The 19,990-nt window shown below is 34.0% G+C and overlaps 2 protein-coding genes across 4 annotated transcripts in view; one reads left to right on the top strand and one right to left on the bottom strand.

Moving 5' to 3' along the window:
* Positions 1-11,849, top strand: part of LOC110023701 — a 64,018-nt gene extending 52,169 nt beyond the window's left edge. Inside the window, exons 8-11 of the mRNA XM_020723237.1 lie at positions 1,516-1,581; positions 8,478-8,627; positions 10,791-10,919; positions 11,731-11,849. Of these exons, the coding sequence (XP_020578896.1) occupies positions 1,516-1,581; positions 8,478-8,627; positions 10,791-10,919; positions 11,731-11,751 (366 nt within the window). The 3' untranslated portion in view covers positions 11,752-11,849. The remainder of the gene's footprint in view (positions 1-1,515; positions 1,582-8,477; positions 8,628-10,790; positions 10,920-11,730) is intronic.
* A 2,416-nt stretch (positions 11,850-14,265) lies between these two features.
* Positions 14,266-19,889, bottom strand: LOC110023706 (metal tolerance protein 1-like). Of its 3 annotated transcripts, none has more exons than XM_020723247.1 (2): positions 19,764-19,853; positions 14,266-15,564 (listed from the first exon to the last, which is right to left on the bottom strand). In XM_020723247.1, the coding sequence occupies exon 2, from the start codon at positions 15,562-15,564 to the stop codon at positions 14,311-14,313; it is 1,254 nt and encodes a 417-aa protein (XP_020578906.1). In that variant the 5' UTR covers positions 19,764-19,853; the 3' UTR covers positions 14,266-14,310. The 3 variants fall into 3 exon arrangements, with proteins under 3 accessions (XP_020578906.1, XP_020578903.1, XP_020578904.1); XM_020723244.1 differs by having other exon boundaries at positions 14,268-15,564; positions 19,749-19,889; XM_020723245.1 differs by lacking the exon at positions 19,764-19,853 and adding an exon at positions 19,681-19,734 and having other exon boundaries at positions 14,268-15,564.
* Positions 19,890-19,990: the final 101 nt, after the last annotated feature.

The following is a 19,990-nucleotide window of genomic DNA, read 5'->3' as shown; positions in this document are numbered from 1 at the left end:
TATATATATGTATATATATATATGTATATATATATATATATATTAATTAATTAAAACACAATATACTCGCGCGCGGCCACGCGACAAAATGAGTGTCCTCTTCGGGCAAAATCGACGTTCCGGACGCGTTGGCGCAGTCCGTTTCGTACGCCGGGGTCGCTCGGACGACGTCGTCGACAATCGGGTCAAAACGCGTCAAAATTCAAATTTCACAAAATTTCGACCCGCGATCGATCGTCACAAGTGGTTAACTCAAGCCCTCGGCAAATAACGGTGCAGGCAATGTAAATTACGGCGATCGGACACGTCGACTCTCCGAATTGCGAAGCTGGTGCGCGCAGGAGTGCGAATTGTGCAGAAGGCCACCCTAAGGCTCGGGAAGGTCCTATAGGAATCCATTTTGGGTTTCCTCATGTCGGTTTCATCCTTCTAAGTGTTAGAAGTCGATACCGCGCACGCGAAACTCCAAAAGAGGACGGAAATAGGTTGAACTAAAACGAGGCGGACACCACTTCTAAGGTTCTAAGATAGTCGCAGGAAGACCCCTAAGGCTAGATCCTAACTCCTACGAGGAATACTAGACCTCACGAAAATTGAGGTCAACAGTGACTGATTTGGTTAAGCTCGGATGGGAGTATTTAAAAGTGACTTGATCACACTACTGCTTAACATTCTTACACACCAACTTGATACTTTGGGAGCACCAAATGATTGCAACTGGGTTGATTTCATAACCAAAGACCTCCACGTTTGACTTGACTAAAGCTTGTTCTGGCTCTAGTGATAGGATTGAGCTGATCACATGCTAAATAAGGCTGACAATAAAATATGCACATATGATTCATGTTTAGAATGGCTAATTATTTTTTACGCATTTAATATCAGAAACCTTTGCTATGTAATAAGAATTTTACACATGATTTTGAGAAAGTTTTAGCCACAAATATCATAAAGTAGGAGGAATTCAAAATTAGTTAGTAGTCACCTTCGTTGCATATTTTATTACCATAAACTAATGGGATTTTTAGTTGCGTGTATTCAGAACTGAACTAAGAGTTTTAATTTCAGGATAGGATTCGAAGAATCGGTTCTCTTTTGTGAGTGATACTGCCCGATCATTGTTTTATAAATTGCTTATACTTATTGTATTGAAGATTCCTGTTTGGAAGAAATAAATAATAAATCTCCTCACCTAATGTAGAGGCCGAATGTCGAACCATTCCAATCCCATGTCAACGCATGATATTGTCACATTGCATATGGTTTGTGTGCCAGAGTTCAATTATATAATTTTTGCTTGTTTTAGTCTGCTGAATTACTAAATTTTCTGTTACTCCTCTTGGGGTTTATTCTCTTAATTGCTTTTGCTTTGTGGTTATGTTCAATTGGGACTCATCTCTATTACTTCGATACTCCATAACAGTTTTAAATTATTCTGCTTGAGATGTATAAAAAAAATTTTACAAGATGTAAATGATGACATTATTTTTTTCTGAAATTATCTTCTTAGTGCAGTCTGTTGATGTATCCAAAGAGCATAACTGTATACCAGATGAGCACTATGTTCAAACTTTGCTAGCAGTAAGTTTTGTTCGTACGCAATTCAACTTATTTAATGCGACAATATTTACAGTTTATAAGATGTTTGCTATGTACAATGTCATGATATGTGGATAAAATTTTGATATTGTAATTAAGATGATCATTGCATAGTGCAAGTGCAACCATTGCACTATTAATTGCATAATATTTGGATAAAATTTGGATATTGTAATTAAGGTGATCATTGCATGGTGCAAGTGCCACCATTGCACTATTAATTGTATTTACATACATACTACACAATTCCTATGCATTTACACATCCAGCATCTAAACTTTATTTTTTGCATGTATGCCACCAAAATCATTCACATCACATAAAAAGTACCACTTTTTTAATTTTTTAAAAGTCAAATACACCTTTTCATATATAGTTAAGATGGCCTATATGTGAAAAATTGAAGTTTAGGTGTTACATATGTAATACATAGGAATTGAGTGGTATCTATGTAAAACTTCTTAATTTTATTTTGAATGGCTTGGGTTGAAATCCATATTTTCTTAATTAGATTAATTCAAATCATTCAAACTGAAATTAGTGTTTAGGGTACCAGTAATAATTTATTATTGTTGGAACTTGTTTTGGCTCATTATCTCACGGCAATAGAATTACTTGAGATCTTACAAATATAATAATTTGGCCAAAAGAGTGTTAGGATGAGGCAGAGTGGAGAGTTTCATAAACGTGAACGCATACTTGGATGGGGAGGGGGAGGGAGTGGGATTCATGCAAACACATCATGTGTCCATTTGGTTTTTAAACTTATTTTTCATTGGGTTTCATATTTTTATTATATAATAAGGATATCTTAACTTATTATTTTGAGCCTTTTTTAGTACAAGTATTGAGGTATCTCCTTTACAAAAGGGACTTTATGGAGCAATTGAAGATCCTTGAATGAAGAACATTGGCTTAAAGATTTCTCTCCTTTTCCTCCTTTTGGGATGTGCTTCCATTTCTCCCTCTCACTTAAAGTTTTGTACATGTTCTTCTTCCACCCCACTCTCTCTCATTGGGTCATGTTATCGTTCCCAAATGTTCAGAATCTTCATCAACGACTATTTACAGTATCCTGTTTGCATCATTTTGTACAAATCAAAAGTTTGCTGAATATTCAAGAAGGTGAATCCAAAAGAGTTATCTTCAATGAACACCCCTCAATTTCTACATTCTATTTATATTCTCTTCACTGTCAAATTTGTACCGTTGAAGAATTTGGAAAATATTTGTGAGAATTTGCAGACACTAATGGTGAGCTTATGTGGGCGTAAATTTATAAAATCACAAGTATTCCTCTTCCAACAAAAATTTATAATATAATAATTCTGTGGCTTTTAAGATTTGTGCACATGTAAATTAGGGTTTTTTAGGGGTAATGATGGCAATAAGCATAAGATTTTTTCATAAAGCATGAATAATCTCCGGAAAAACTTAGCTTAAGAAAGCATAGATTATGTTGAACCTCAAGTTGAATTAGTACGAGTAGGGCAATAGTTCACCAAAATTTCAAGCCATTGCGGTTCTTATCTTCTCGCTTAAGTTAGCTCTTCATTATATCGGATGTGCTAATGCCAAAATTGATAGAGGTGAAGGAGAAGAGATAAATTATGGGGGAGATAAAGGGTCTGTTTGGGGGCAGCTGCAGCTTATCCAGCTTATGCTGATAAGCAGCTTATCCTGATAATCTGCTGATGAGCAGCTGATCCAGGTAAGCTGACTGGTTGTTTGGTTTGTGCGTTTGGAAAATAGCTGATTCTGGATAAATGATCATTTTGTCCCGTTCTGAATAAGTTGTTTAGTTGTTTGGTTTATACGTTTTGTAAATAGCTTATTTACAATTTTTTTTAGTTAAATGAACATTCTGTCCCGTTCTGAATAAGCATGGAATTACTATTCAAGAGAAAAAACGTAGATAGGTAATAAGATGATGTCCTCAATTAATCATTACTTCGCCAGTTCATTCATTAGTCATGCAAGTAATAGCAACATTTAATCAACAACGACACTTTGCCAAATTCCCATGTCAGAGCAGAGTAAAAAAAATAAGAAAAAAAATAAATGAGTCAATTTCATTGAGCTTTATCATCATGTTGATGCACAGATGCTTGAATAGTGTGAACATTGAGGTTTGTCTTGCTAAAATTTCATTCCATATCTGCTACATATCACGAACCTACCCATAGTTCATTATCCACAACAAACTTTTGAAAACTAATAATAAAACAGACTATAAATATTTTACAGCTTTTATGTTTCTGGTTTCCACATTGCACCAGCCTGTGAAGTCTTCCATGGACCATTAATCTTTTCAAAACATAAATAAATAAATAAATATGATTTGTGAGATAAGCTGCTTTATAAATTAATGAACATGAATAAATAAACATGATTTATAAATAAATAAACATGAATAAATAAACATGCTTTATAAATAAATAAACATGATTTATAATTAAATTTATGAGACAAGAGAATGCCTATCAAGGCACACTGAAAATTTTTTCCAGAGGTAGAGGAGGAAATACAAGGAGTGACGGAGGGGAGCAGAGGAGGAGAAATATGGAGTTACCTTCCTCGATGCCTTATCTTTCTCGGTGCTTCTCGGTAGGAGCAGAGGGGAGGGAAGGAGGGAAAGATTGGAGTTGTGGAGGATTGTAGAAGATGCGGCGGAGCGGAGCAAGAGAAAGATGGGAGTTGCGGAGGTCTGTAGGTCGAGCGAGGGAGAGATGTGGTGCTTCTCGGTAGGAGAGGAGGGGAGGGAAGGAGGGAAAGTTTGGAGTTGAGAATGTGAAGACGCAGCGGAGCGGAGATGGGAGTTGCGGAGGTCTGTGAAGACGCGGCGAGGGAGAGAGGCGAGCTGAGGGCACGAAAGGAAAAATTAGCCGAAACGCAGATCGAATGCCTGGCCGTGGGGTTGATCCCGCGGTCGGGTATAATATATAAAACCGAAACGACATTTTCTGAACGCACTTCGAACGCTGGAAACAAACAAGATGGCGGCGATTTCAAAACGCCGCCTGCACTTATATGCTGCCCCAAACGGGGCCAAAAACTAAAGAGAAGGGAAAACTGAATAGGAGAAAGGGGGTAATGCGGTGACTGGGGGGACCCCAGATCGATTTGTGCGAGTTGGCTTGTCGGCCCTCTCTCCATTTGGAGTGGGCCCCACTCCTCATTGTAGTAGGTCTATTTAAGTGTCTTTGATGTTTAGAGTTTATTTTTTGATTGATTTGAGTTTGTAGAATAGCTTACTCCTTTTTTCCCTTTCTAGGGTTGTATCTTAAGGTTTTAAATGGTGTTTTGGTTGTATCTTGGTCTTTTGGTGGTGTTTATCCTTTCTATACATTTCCCCCATACTTCCCACATCTCATTCATTGTTTGTCTGCCTGCATGTCTGTCTGTCTGTTGCCGCCGCCCAGAACAATAAACTTCTTGTCTGTGTCCAACCCGCTGCCGCCGCCCAAGGACAACAACTGTCTTATTGTCCTCCCATTCCTCCTTGTTGCCACCACCTAGAACAACCTTCCTATGACAGTACCTGCTCCCCCCCTGTTGCCACCACCCTAAATAGTCAGCCCCAAGGCTATTTGGGACCACATCCTTGCTGTTGTTGCCCCTGACAGCCCTGTCGCAGCCGTTTTTTCTGCTTGGTTGTTGTCCGAATTCTTGGAAAATGTTATCTTGATGTTTCCAGCTTGCTTGCCGCTTACTTGCCACCTTATTCCCTAATAGTTCTCATTGTTATTTTCTTTTAGTTTGTTGTATTTTCAAATTTTGGCTTCTATAAAATTACTAGTTGTTGTGATTTGTTTCTCCTCACCTTATTTTCACACTGATTCTTCACACTGATTCTGGTATCATTTGGCCTTAGTTCCTCTAAGGGTGACCTAAACTCACAAAAACATAGCCAAATCTTGACCTAACTCTAATTCCTCCTTTTCTGATTTTCAAAATCAACAACCCTATTTTATAAGACTCTGCATGATGGGTTCAACAACACTTGGTCATTCGTCAAAGAATGAAAAACACATAGTTCCCCTACCTTCTTTGGAGTCCGAGGTTATAGGCGCTCTTGCTATGAGACGTCAGTGAGATTAGTTTTGGTGATGTTAAATGTGTTGAGATAGAGGAACCAATGTCAGACACATGGCAACCACTATGGAGAGAGTTTCAAAATATTCTGACTGATTGCCTACCCATCAAGGCTGCCACTATTAGGGGAGATTCAGTTTGTCTTCACGTCAAAGAGGAATGAGCTTACATTGAGCTAATTTTGGAGGATTTGCAGAGTTCGCTTGACACAAAGTACTTGTTTAGTTCAACAATGAGATGGTTACTCACAATTCGAGAAAACTTCTCGGGTGTTTTGAAACACAGTGCATCCGAAATTGAATTCATGTGCTTCTAGAGGTGTAGTCGAAGGCCCTCTAATTCTTGGAGGTTACGACAGCTCTACCACTTTTAACGTGGCTGACCTGATACAATATCATGAGGAGTTAGAAGCTTCAACAAATGAGTTTGAAGCTCCGCCAACCTCGGTAAATTCACGTGTGGGCTGGGGGACCCTCCCAATAGTAGTAGGCCTATTTAAGTGTTTTTTTGTTGTTTAGGGTTTAGTTTTTTTGTTGATTTGAGTTTGCAAAGCCGTCGACTCCTCTTTTCCCTTTCTAGAACTGCATCCTACGGTTCCAAGTGGTGCGCCGACTTAATCTTAGTCTCCAGGTGATGTCTATCCTTCCTATATCTTTCTCCCATCCTTTTTCCTTATCACTCCCACATCCCCTTCATAGTCTGCCTACTATTGCCACCCTAGAAAACAAGAAACTTGTTGTTTTCTGCTTTCAACCTGCTGTCGCCATCTAGGGCAGCAGCTGTCTTGTTGTCCTCCCCTTTCTCCTTGCTGCCTCCACCTAGAACAGCATTTCTACAGCTGTACCTGCTTGTCCCCTTGTTGCCGCCACCTCGAATAGCCAGTCCCACGGCTGTTCTGGTTCACATCTTTGCTGTTACTGCCCCGTACAGCCCTCCCACGGCTGTTCCTGCTGCTTGCTTGCTGTCTCGACTCTTGGAAACAGCTGTCTTGCTGTTTCTAGTATGCTAGCCGCCTCCTTGCCACCGAACCGGCACTACCTAAACCCTATTCTCTAGTATTTTCCACTGTTATTTTCTTTCTGTTTGTTTTATTTTCAATTTCTGGCTTCTATAAAATTACTAGTGGTTGTGTTGTATATCTCCTCACCTTATTTCCACACCGAGTTTGGTTTCAAGGGGTAGAGAGAGAGAGAGAGAGTGCATGGATAGCAAGATGAATTCAAAATTTTGTTTATTTATAGTCCCCCATAGCTTTCTTATTTTGAAAAAGAGCTCTGCATTATTATAATGAATTTTATATAATCTCAAAATTATTTAGCCATGAAATAAAATATAATCTACATAACTTAAAAAAAATAAAATTACAAATTAGATTAATTCAAGGAACTTTGGGCAGAATCGATTTTGTAGTATATTATTTATTTGTTGACTCATGCTCGGGCAGCTCATCCGTCACTTCTTTTTAATTTGATGAATTTTTTCTATTTTTTGACTCATGCCTTGGTGGCATATATCAATATTTTGTCTATAATTTTCAATGTAGATTGCAAAAAATAGAGATTTACATGACTTGATTTTCTATTTCTTTGGTTTATTATTTATTTATTTATTATGCAGAACTGTTCTATTTATTATAAGTGATCATATTCCTAATCTTTTCATCATTATGAATTAAATTACTTAAAGCGAAGCCTTAATTTCTTACTATATTCATTAAGCTTACTAATTATGCTTAATTATGATAACTATGTTTTTATTTAATTAAGAGAAATGAGCTTTTTAATAAATTGATCAGTACTCTGTAATGATTTACTTTTTTCATTATTTACAAATATTTTTAGTGATTATATATGCTCTATATATTTCATGAAATTTGTTTCATAATGATTGATTAGTTATTAATAATTTGGGTTGTGTTTTTTGGATGAAGATTAATGTGGACAGTTAGGTTGTGCTCAAATTATTCAATTCCTCCATGAATATGGATTCTAAGAAAACCGATTTTTTAATAATTATATATTTATAATCATCACCATTAATTGTCTTAAAAGTTGGGAGTATAGAAGAAATTTCATTTCAGAAAATTATATATATTATAGGTGCATTCTTTCCCATTTTCAACACTAATAAGAGCTGGAAAAATGAACATGATTAGAAACAAAAGGATAACTTTATCAGTGATATTGTTTCACTAGACATATTATACTTATTTACTCTTCTTTAGTCTGTGAGAGTGAAAGACTTGAGTTTTTATCTACATAGAGGCCATTTTGGATCACTTTTATCATTTTTTTTATATTTAATTTTAATTTTTTATATTTTGATTTGGAATAGAACATTTTTGGTACGTCGCCTTAAGTTCAAACTTATTTATTAAAGCACTCAAGCCATCTAAAAGGTATTTTGAGCATTTTTAAAAAATAAAAATTAGAACTTGAAAAAAAATTACTAAATTAATATATATATATATATACATACATATATATATATATATATATATATATAGATAGATAGATAGATAGACAGTGCATTTACATTCATACCACATAAGTCTCATGTATTTACACATCTAACATCTAAACATTCATATTTATATGCATACCGCTCAAATCTTTAACATGATACAAACACTATCTTTTGAAAGTGCAATGCACATTTTCATTCATAGATTTATGACACCAGGTGTTATAAGTGTAAAAAATCAAACTTTGGGTGTTACAAATGTAAATACATAAAGACATTATATATATGTATATAATTGATGTTTTGCATCCTAATTCCAGCAATATGGATTGGAGGATGAACTTACTAGAAGATCCTTGACCCATACTGTATGGGATATGTCCTCCTCCAAAGACCGTGAAAGGCGTGGATGGCATCCGCTGACCTACAGGCTTTCCGACGCCACTCCTAAACTTGTAAAATCCATACAGGTAAACCTTATGATTTATATTTATTCAAATATTCTTTTCTTGTTCCTTTTAATTATATGTTTGGTTTGGGACATTTACATACATACCGCACGATTCTCATCTATTTAAATATCTAACATCTAAAATTTCATATTTAGATATCTGACCCTCATATATTTAACATTACATCAATAATATCATGATTGCTAACTTTTTAAAATTGAAATACACTATTTCATGCATTAGTTTATGACAAGTTTTAAAATGGTGAGAACATTTGTATGATAATTTTGAATAGATGTGACTGGTCCTTCTCATGATATGCAACCAATGGTCTAGTTTATTTTAAATTGGAAGATTTACATGCAATACCACTCAATTACTATGTATTTACATATATAACACTTTAACTTCAAAATTTACATGCATGTCACCTTACATATGCATTAAAAGGCGTTATCTTACTTTTTAGAAGTTAAAATTGTGGTATTTTTGATGTAATGGGAAAGATATCATAAATTTAATAACTAAAGTTTAGATGGCAGATATAGAAATACATAAGAATTGGGTGGTATGTGTGTAAATGCCTCTTTTAACTTTTTAGTCTTGATTTAACTTTTTTATATTCAGATCTGTTAAAATTGATGTGATGTAACTTTTTCAAACGAGAAAAAATGTTGGGGAAATTTACATGCATACCCACAATACTTATGTATTTATATATCCAATATTAAAGTTTGATGTTTACATTTATGACACTTTGATTTTATAAACCTATGCATGAAAAGATGTATTTCAATTTTAAAAAGCTAGTAATAGTGTTATTTCTTTTGTGTTGGTAAAGATTTGAGTGCTTTGCATGTCAATATCAAAGCTTAGATATTTAAATATTTAAGAATTGTGTGGTGTGCATGTAAATGGCCCAAAAAGTTAATACTCAAAATAGCTTTCAAATCTATCTTTTGCATGGCATATTCATAGTTGTTGTCAAAATTGTTGTTCTTTTATTTTTTTTATTAGCTTGAAAATGATCTGAAATTTGAAATTTGTTCAAGCTTCTTTTTATTGAGTTTGAGCCAATAGCAAGCCTAAATAATTATATATTTGATGCTAATGATTTAAACATATACCCTTATCATATCATGATTTTTTTTGACAAGTTTTACGCCGGCTGTCGACTACCTAACATAACCCTCCACTTTTCACATCCGGGCTTGGGCCGACAATGACAGCGTTAATCAAAATTGTCATAGTTCGATTATCATTATACAAGTTATCAGTTGAAATTTAAATATTGATGAGAAAAATAAACAAGTAAATCTATGCATCTAGTTATTATTTTGATATTTTTATTGTATACTTGTATGCCTAATTGCATAATTAATAAGTGTATGTGATATTCAAAAATTGTTATAAAAACATAGAGCAAGTCATCTAAGTAATTAATTCATCATTGAATGAGATCATTTCATTGAATTTAAGCGAGCTACATAGGCATTTACATACATACCACCTAAGTTTAGGGGCGGAACCAACATCATTTTTCAGGGGGAACTGCCCTCCGAGACCCAACTTGGGAGGGGGGTTAGGGCAACGAACGACAAATTGATATTTCAGGAGGGGCAAAAGACCAAATTGCTCTTCTTGGGTTCGCCTCTGGACCTAATTTAAATTTTTTATATTTACATGCATAGTATTTAAATTTTCATTATCACATCAAAAAAATCACAATGACTAGCTTTTTAAAAACGAAGTACAACTTTTTATGCATATGTTTATAACAGCGAAGTATTAGAAATATAAATATCAAACAAGGGGCTTGATATGCAAATACATAAGAACTATGCGGTATATAGATAAATTTCATATTTATTAATTAGGGGAATTTACACACATACCACATCTAAACTTTGTTTTTAACCGTTATACCACCTAAATATTTCATATCACATAAAAAATATCATTATTTTATCTTGTAAAAAGTGAAATACATCTTTTCATGCATAAGTAAGGGCATATATGTGAAAATTGAAGTATAGGCATTAGATATGTTAATACATTAGAATTGAGTGGTATGCATGTAAATACTCCTATTAATTATCTAATATATTTTATTCTTTTATTATTATTATTTTTTATTTTTATTAATTATCCTAGCATTTTATCATGCTCCTTCATGAACAGAAAATAGATAACATATACTACGAGACAGAGTACAGGAGAGAATGGTGTAGCAGCAAAGGGAAGCCGTCGCCGTGCTTCCTCTTTGCAAGGAAATTCACACGAGCTGCAGCCTTCAAACTTCTCAACACTGTATGTAGCCAACCCATTCTCAGAAAACTCTACACACTTTCCAAATATTTCATCTCTTGTACTTATTTTTAAAGTATCTTCATATGAATTTTCTAAATAATTTATTACTATTATTTTTTGGAAGATTTACATACATATCACCTTTTTCTTATGTACTTACATATGCTTAGGACTGTAAACGAGTCGAACACGAGTGAGCCCAGGCTTTGTTCGTGTTCAATTGCCCAGACTCTGTTTGTGTTCTGCTCGTTTATATTTCGAACACAAAAAATGTCTTTGTGTTCGGCTTGTTTGCTTAGCGAGTCGAACACGAGTTGTTTGCGAACAAAGAGTCATATTGACAAATCCTAATCACGCAACTGTATGATGTTAAAGGTTGGGGCAAGATTTAAAACTTACTGTTTATAATAAAGCATCTTTCAAATATAATTTAATATATTTTTATTCTATTTTTTTAATTAATTATTTGGATTGACTTTAAATCATTGTAGCCTTGTAGTCAATTATTTTTTTTTTAAATACTATTCATCAATTATATATATAAATATGTAAAATTGATGAGTAATATTTCAAGCCAAACACGAACGAACAAATCTTTGTTCGTGTTTGGCTCGTTTATATATCAAGCTAAAAAAAAAGTGTTTGTGTTTGGCTCGTTTATTTAGCAAACGAATTGAACACGAGCTTCTTAACGAGCCGAACAAAGAGTCATTTGACAGCCCAAAAAATGCTTCACCTAAAGTTTAATTTTTACATATATGACACCTTTACCTATGCATGAGAAGATGCCCCCCTTTTTATTTGCTGGCAGGGTGCACTCATTCTAAACTAGAGGCAAACTCAACAGTGCTTCAAACTGAAGAAATGACCAATACATAGATAAGTTCATGAGAATCTAAAGCTTACATAGTGATTTTTGTTCTATTTTTTATAAATTTGCATCAAGCAAATATACTAAATATATATATAAATCATATTTATGTTTTATATACTTTTTTTTTATTATTATTTTCAATGAGTATGACATATTTTCTTGCTGTTGCTTCTGCTTGATTTATTATATTTTTTTTTTCTTGTAAATTAAAATTATGCAGATAGTTTCATAATTGCAAGTTCTTTCAAGTTCCCCCTCTTCAACTTCATTTTTTTCATCATCAACCTTTGAACTTTGCAATCTCAATATATGCCCCCGAAAGTGCGAAACAAATTACGTCTTTCATCGTGTCGAATATTTGTTTTTTTAGTGTTTAAATTACATCAATATATATATATATATATATGGTTCTTTATGTAATTTTGAAAAATTGATATGAATGTAAATCCTCCAATTTTTTTTATATATATAGAATTTTGAATTGTGTCATGAATCTTCCACATTTTACATAAATATCTTCAAAATTTACTATTTTGTCATCAAAATTATTATGAATGTTTAATTTTTTTGCAAAGTTAATGCTTCCAAAATGGTTAAGGGGCTTTAACATAGGTAGCATTCAAAATTTTCATATTTATTTATGTCACACCTAAACTATCATAATTACAAATATCATATGAAATTAGTCAAATATATTTTTTCATCTATAGATAAAATGTTATGAGTGTAAAATTGAAAGTTTAGGTGTGAGAAGGGTAAATTCATGTGAATTGGGTGCTATGTATGTAATATGTATGTACTTTTCTCAATGGGAGCACTTATTGATTTTGAAAGATTGTGGTTAACTTACATTCTCAATGTTACATATCTAATTAAGAAAGTTTCTATGGTCTTTGAATGGTTTGAAAAGAGTTTGACATTAATAACCCATTATTTGAAAAAATATTACCTCAAGAGTACTGATGCATCAGTACTCCAATGAAGAGGTGCCACATATGTAATGGTCCCACGATAATGTCACGTGACACCTCCCCATTGGAGTATTGATGCATCTGTATTCCTGAAGTAATATTTTTTCCCATTATTTACATCTAATGTATGCTAATATGAAATTGGAGAGAAGCATGTGTTCGTTTCGTTCGTTAAATAAGAATTTTGTATAAAATTCATTAGAATTTTAATTGTAGCAAATGCCTTATTTGTTCTTATGCTTCATAAAAAAAATATATTTTTCATGACATTAATTATGAGTGTCATTATATAGTGCTGATATTCAATACTCTCTTAATAAAATTGTGCAAGGGGGTATTAACATTCATGCCACTCAAATCTTTGCCTATTTACATTTCTGAAATCTTAATTCTAATATTTACATTTTTTTTTTTTCCAAATCTTTCATGTCATATAAAAATATCACTATTTTTTACTTCCAAAATGTAAAATACACCCTTTCATGTATGGATAGGGTGGCATGTATGTAAATGCCCATTTACATATCTAACACTTAAGTATTCATATTTACTTTAATGCCACTCAAATCATTTAGCTTCACATTAAAAATGCTACCTTCATGAACTATATAAAAATAAAATATACATTGGGTGTTAGATATGTAAATTCATAAGAATCATCAAATATTTCTCATCAATAATTTTATGATATTTTCTTTATTTATTTATGTTTAAATGCATATGAATGATGAATCATCATGGCCATAATTCACTGCATTTGAAATAACATCATTCATAATACTCACAACCATCCAAAATATCACTTTTTTCCAATTCCATACAAAATGATTTCATGCAACAATATAGCTTATGATGTTATGCAAAATAACAAAACTAATGAAATGCTTCCTAAAACATTATTTTTTCCAAGTAACACACACTCAAATTACATCATAGTGTGTCGTAAAAAAAAATATTGCGTTCAAAGTACTCAAAGTTACATCCGGACAACAGACGCGATTTACTGGACATGACTGAGGAGAGAAAAAAAAACCCCCCTTCTAATGTATCTGTCTGTTGTCCGGACGTAACTTACGCCTGAAACATTTTTAGTGTCATAAACCATCAAGAGCACCTCATGACCCTAACCATTATCTTCATTCCACTAAAAAAGAGTGTCATTTACAAACCCCACAAATGCTACGTATTTACATATCTAAACTTCATTTATATTCATACCCCACCCATATCTTTCATATCACATCAAAATACCCCCCATTTTCACTTCTAAAATGTAACATCACCATTTCATGCATGGTTGAAGTGGCATGCATATAAAAATTGAAGTGTTTAGCTATGTAAAAACATAAGAACTGAGTGGGTATGCATGTAAATCTTCCAAAAAAAAGAAGATAAATAAAGCAAAAAATAGCTCAACCAAATCACAGAAATTGAACATCATATTAGCAACACCACTTTCTCTCAATCCCAATCCACCAATCTTCCACCACAAAAAAAAAAAAAAAAAAAAAAAAAAAAAAAAAAAAAAACCTTCAAATTATTTCTTCTACTGCCTCTCAATCTGAATAGTCACATGACTTATATTATACTCCCTCTTTATATACCCAATCACCTTATCAAGCACATCATCAGCATCAGCCTCAGGTGTGACAATCACATGGCAGGCCAGCAATACCTTCCCCACTGTTATGGCCCATATGTGAAGCTCATGAATGGCGACCACGCCTTCGAGCTCACACAGCCCTTTCTCGAGCATCGTCGCGTCGATTTCCCGCGGCGTGCTCTCCATCAGAACCTCCAGTATGCTCCTCAGCATCCTTATCGTCGTCACGAGCACAATCACCGAGAATATGAGGGTGCATAGTAGATCGATAATCTTCCATTCCGGCTTCCACCAAATGACCCCTCCTCCGATCATCACCCCTATGCTTTGGATGGAGTCACCGAGCACATGGAGGTACGCGCTGTGAACGTTTATATTTCTCTTTTGTTGCTTCTTCTTCTTGTTGGAGGCAGGTTTAGGGTTTGAATGGTTTAGAAGAGGCTCCTTCACATCATGATGATGTTGATTATTATGATGATGATGGCATGTGACGCTGACACCATGGCAATGGAAGTGCTCTTCGCCGTGCTCGAGGTGGTGATCATGCCCATCATCATGATCATCATCATGGTCAGAATGCTCATGACCATGATCATGATCATGATGGCCATGAGCATGACCATGACCATGGCCATGGCCGCCATGATCATGACCAAGCAACACGGCCATGATAATGTTGACAACCAAGCCAAAGGTTGACACGGCGAACATCAACGAACCATCCACTTGGCCGCTCTCGTATATCAATCTCACAATCGCTTCGTAGACCAGAATGCCGACTAGGAGCCATATGAGCTGAATGGAGACCAGAGCTCCAAGAATTTCAATCCTGAAGAACCCGTAAGACTGGCGAGGCGTCGCTTCCCACCCCGAAGCCCAGAGGGAGAAGAGGGAGATGGCGAAGGCGGCGACGTCCGAGAGGAGGTGGGCGGCGTCGGTTAGGATGGCGAGACTGTTTGATTTGATCCCGCCGATTACTTCCACTGTCATGAATATGATGCAGAGAACAACAGCCATCAGTAGCTTTTTCATGGATGCAGATCTTTCTCTGGCATCCTTCGAGCTGTTTTTGCTATCGGAGAAATCGCAGGCTGGGCCGCCCCAAACCTTGTTACCCGTGGCGGCTGCTGAGGAGCCCGGAATCACGTCGATGTTGACTTCAGAGACCTGGGAGCTTGCCATTGCACGCTCTCCCATCTGTTGAAAAGAACAAAATTAAATAAATGAATAAAAAACTAAACCAAAAAACGGGGCCATTTACACACGCCACTCAATTCATAGGAATTTACATATCCATAACATAAATTTTACTTTTTTACAGTTATACCCCTCAAATCTTTCATATCACATAAAAAATACCATCATTTTAACTTTTAAACAGTCAAATATACGTTTTAATGCATTGACAAGCTGGTATGAATTTAAAAATTAAAGTTTAGGTACGGAAATACATAGAAATTGAGTGGTGGTATCTATGTAAATCTTCACAACAACAAAAAAAAAAAAATGCAAAGGGAGTGAAAACATGATTTGCATTAGATAAGTGCAGAGAAGAAGAAATAGGAAGATTTACATACATACCAATCAATTCCTAGATATTTACATATCTAATACTTAAACTTTCAATTTTTACATATATGTACCTTATCTTTGCATGTAGAGGTGCAGAAATAGAGACATTTTTAGGTGATATAAAAGATTTGGGTTATACAAATATAAAGAACTGGGTGGTATATATGTATATATATATGTATATGTCCTGAAGAAATAACTAGCATAGAAGTCAAGTCGAGATTCTTTTGAAAAGTAGAATTCAAAGATAGCACTTTATCAAAGAAAAGCTAAGCCTATGACCTTTCCAACTGGGACATCACTTTTAAAAAAGAATTAGCGTTAGGAAAAACTTAATTTAATAACTCAAAGCAGAATAATAGAAAATAGAAGCAAATATTAAAGGAAATTTACATATGTAGCACACGATTTTTATGTATTTATATATTTCACACCTAAACTTTCATATTTACATTTGGTGGTCTAAGCCTGTGCATGAAAAGGCATGCTTCACTTTTAAAAGTGACAATAATGTTATTTTTTATGTGATATTAAAAATTTGAGTGCATATGTGTAAATATGAAAGTTTCAGTGCGAGATATATAAATACATAGGAATTCTATGATACGTATGTAAATGCTCCCAAAGATTAATGCTCAAAACACATCCAACCAAGACATGAAGACAGCACACTACTAAATCTATTTGGGGCATATACATAACACCCATTTCCTATGTACACATCTAATACCTAAATTTCGTTTTTTTTACTTTTATACCACCCAAATCCTTCATATCACAACAATTTTAATCTTTAAAAGGTGAAATACACCTTTGCATGCATAATTAAGGTGGTATGTATGTAAAAATTGAAGTTTAGGTGTTAAGATATTTAAGTACATGAGAAACAAGGGGTATGTATGTTAATCTTCCAATAAATTTAGCGTGTTTCCTTAATCGAGCAAAAAATTAAGCTCCACGACATAAAACAAATAAAACTTAAACTATCATCATAGAGGAAAATGGTGATTTGCTCGCCCATCTAATGTTATACTCCGACAACACGGTTAGTTCCGACTATATCACAATCATGTTTATCCACAATTTAGACACTCATAAATTTTGGAGCTTGATTGTCAGAAAATTAAATTTCTTCAAGCACATGCATGGGGCAAGGATATACAAAAAAAGGGAAGATTTGCATATATATATAGCACTCAATTTCTATGTATTTACATATCTAATGCCTAGACTTCAATTTTTACATATATGCTACCTTACATGTGCATGAAAAGGTGTATTTCACTTTTTAAGACTTAAAATAGTGGTATTGTTTATGTGATGTGAAATAATTAGGTGGTATAAATATAAAAAATAAAGTTTAGGTGTTAGATGTGTAAATACATAGGAATTAGGTGGTATGTATGTTAATGCCCAAGAAAAAAACTTCATAAATAACTAAAAAGACAGGGGGAGTGCACGTTAAGGGTAACAACACACTCAACATATATATGTTTTAATAGAATCATGACTCAAAAGGAAAATGTAAGCAATTAAGATACTCATAACTAATCCAAATTCAACCTCACAAGCATGAGAAATGAATATGAGAGAAGAATATTGTTCTAATATTAGTTTAATTCTTTGCTTGAAACTTTCAAAAATGAATTCGAAGAAAAATGAATGGCATACATACATACCACTCAATTCCTATATATTTACATATCAAACGCGTAAACTTTAATTTTTACATAAATGCCCCCTTACCTACATAAAAAGGTGTATTTCACTTTTTTAAAGCTAAAATATGCCATATGAAAGATTTGGGTGGTATAACTCTAAAAAGAAAGTTTAGGTGTTAGATGTGTAAATACATAAGAATTGGGTGCTATGTAAGTAAACATCCCAAGAAAAATATGGATCAAGTTAGATACCCAAAACAATAATTTCAATTCTACAGAACATGAAAATGAATATCAGAAACTTTCAACTCTACAAATAACAATTTAAAAAAAAAATGTGGATAGCAGAAAACTATCATAGCTTCCAGCCATCAAAATCCAACGAAAACAGGAGAAATAAACCAAAACTTATGTAATAATTTATAAAAACATCAGAAGCAAATTATTTACTGGAAATATTAACAAATAGTTTAGATTATTTGTTGCAGACAACAAACCACTTATTCGATTTGAGATGCAGAAACTTAAGGATAATGACTTGCAAAAATGGGTAAAAAAACAAAATAGATCGACATTAGAATTTCAGAGAATTCAATGCCCAAACAAGACTAATTTCAGGTTTAGATAGATTGTTAAGAGGCTTAGATCCTCCTCTAAAGTATGAATTTTCGACACAACTTGATATTGCCTGCAACACAGTTAGAGAAAACTGATCCAAGTGAAATGAAAATTGCTTGGTAATTCATTATATAAGAAAATACAAAACTTTAACTTGTTAGTTCAATTACATAACTAAATGCAATGCCAAAAAAAAGGGAAATTTACATACATACCACACAATTTTTATGTATTTACATATCTAACAACCAGGGTTTGATATTTACACCTATAACACTCCAGTGTCACAAACCTATGCATGAAAATGTGTATTTCACTTTTAAAAAGATAGTGACGGTGATATATTTGATGTGATGTTAAAGATTTGAATGAATAGTACGTGTGTAAATAAGAATGTTAGGTGTTAAATATCTAAATACATAAGAATTGTGTGGTCGATCAGAATCTCACACTAGATCCTTTGGTTTTGTTTCTCTTTATTGTAGCAACTTGCAAGCCCATGCACGGACAGCAAGAATAAGTAATGAGTCATTTGATCCTATAAAAAAGATCTTTCCACAAAAAAGACCAAAAGGCTACACAAAAAATCCACTATAAAAAAGATGCTCAAACTTCCTGATAATGTCTGCCAGCTTTTTGAAGTGAAAAGCACCTTTTCATGCATAGCATTAAAGCATCAAAATGTTGTATCTGTAAATACATGAGAATTACATTTTACATGTGTAAATTTCCCAACTTTTGTTTAGACTGAATGATTCTTTTCGACCTTCCGCTTTGATGTGATTATATAAATGCAAATATCAAAATTTTAAGTGTTAGACATGTTAAGTACATAAGAAAATTGTGGTATGTATGAGAACTTCCCTACCAAATAATAATATCAACACATTTCGCTTGTTTAAGAACTATCAGTAAGAAAACACAGCTGAGCATCTCCTTTCTTATCCCCTTTTGAGAATGTTCCATTCTACCTTCTCCTTGTCCCCTATCAACATTACAGACAAGGAATCCCAATCTTCCTTCCACATCTCAAATCACATCCTAATCATCTAAAGAATATACCATCCAGAAATTTAAAACATAAATGTTTCCCGATGTGAAAAAGCTCTAATCCGTATATGTTTCTGTGAAAAACAAAAAAGTTGCAGCCCTTTTTTCTCGAGATTCGGTTCCCTCCCCCATACAGTATTGATTTGAAAAGCCCAAATCTAATATAGAAAAAAATCGCCGAAACTATATAATCCAAAAAAAAAAAAACTGGAACAAGATGTGTGATAATTGTCAATTAATTGCCGAACTTCAGAACAAAGAATCCAACACAAAAAAACTGAGAAAACGAAAGAAAAATCCAACACAATATTTCAATAAGCAAAGGACCAAAGCACGGTTAGGGCATCGCCATGGGAGATTCAAAGCCCCATAAAAACACAACAGAAAAGATGGAAGAGAGAGACGAGCAGACCTCGAGGCATAGATTATCGATTATAGCTTTAGGGTTTTGAAGAACAAATCAAAGTAATTTTTCGATACCTTTGAGATTTAGACCTGAGATTTATGGCGGCGAGCTGGCGATCGAGAAGAGGAAACGAACAAAATATCGTGCGAGACTGCGACCCTGCGAGAGCTTCCGCAGCAATTTCACCTCCTCTGGAATTAGAAGGGATGGCATTAAATATATGAAAATAACCGCCCTTGATGAATAATATTTAAGTATTTATTTTATATTTTAAAAAAACAACATGATGCCACGTAATGATTGTAGATTAACACCT

Source organism: Phalaenopsis equestris, unplaced genomic scaffold (genome assembly GCF_001263595.1).
Source record: "Phalaenopsis equestris unplaced genomic scaffold, ASM126359v1 Scaffold000226, whole genome shotgun sequence".
In the NCBI taxonomy this organism is placed as follows: Eukaryota; Viridiplantae; Streptophyta; class Magnoliopsida; order Asparagales; family Orchidaceae; genus Phalaenopsis; species Phalaenopsis equestris.
Note: the sequence above shows the minus strand (reverse complement) of the source record. Positions and strands in the feature narration are given on the sequence as shown.

What these genes read in the sequence shown, in the direction of transcription:
- LOC110023706 (XM_020723244.1), bottom strand. Translation starts at nt 15,564, where the DNA reads ATGGGAGAGCGTGCAATGGCAAGCTCCCAGGTCTCTGAAGTCAACATC.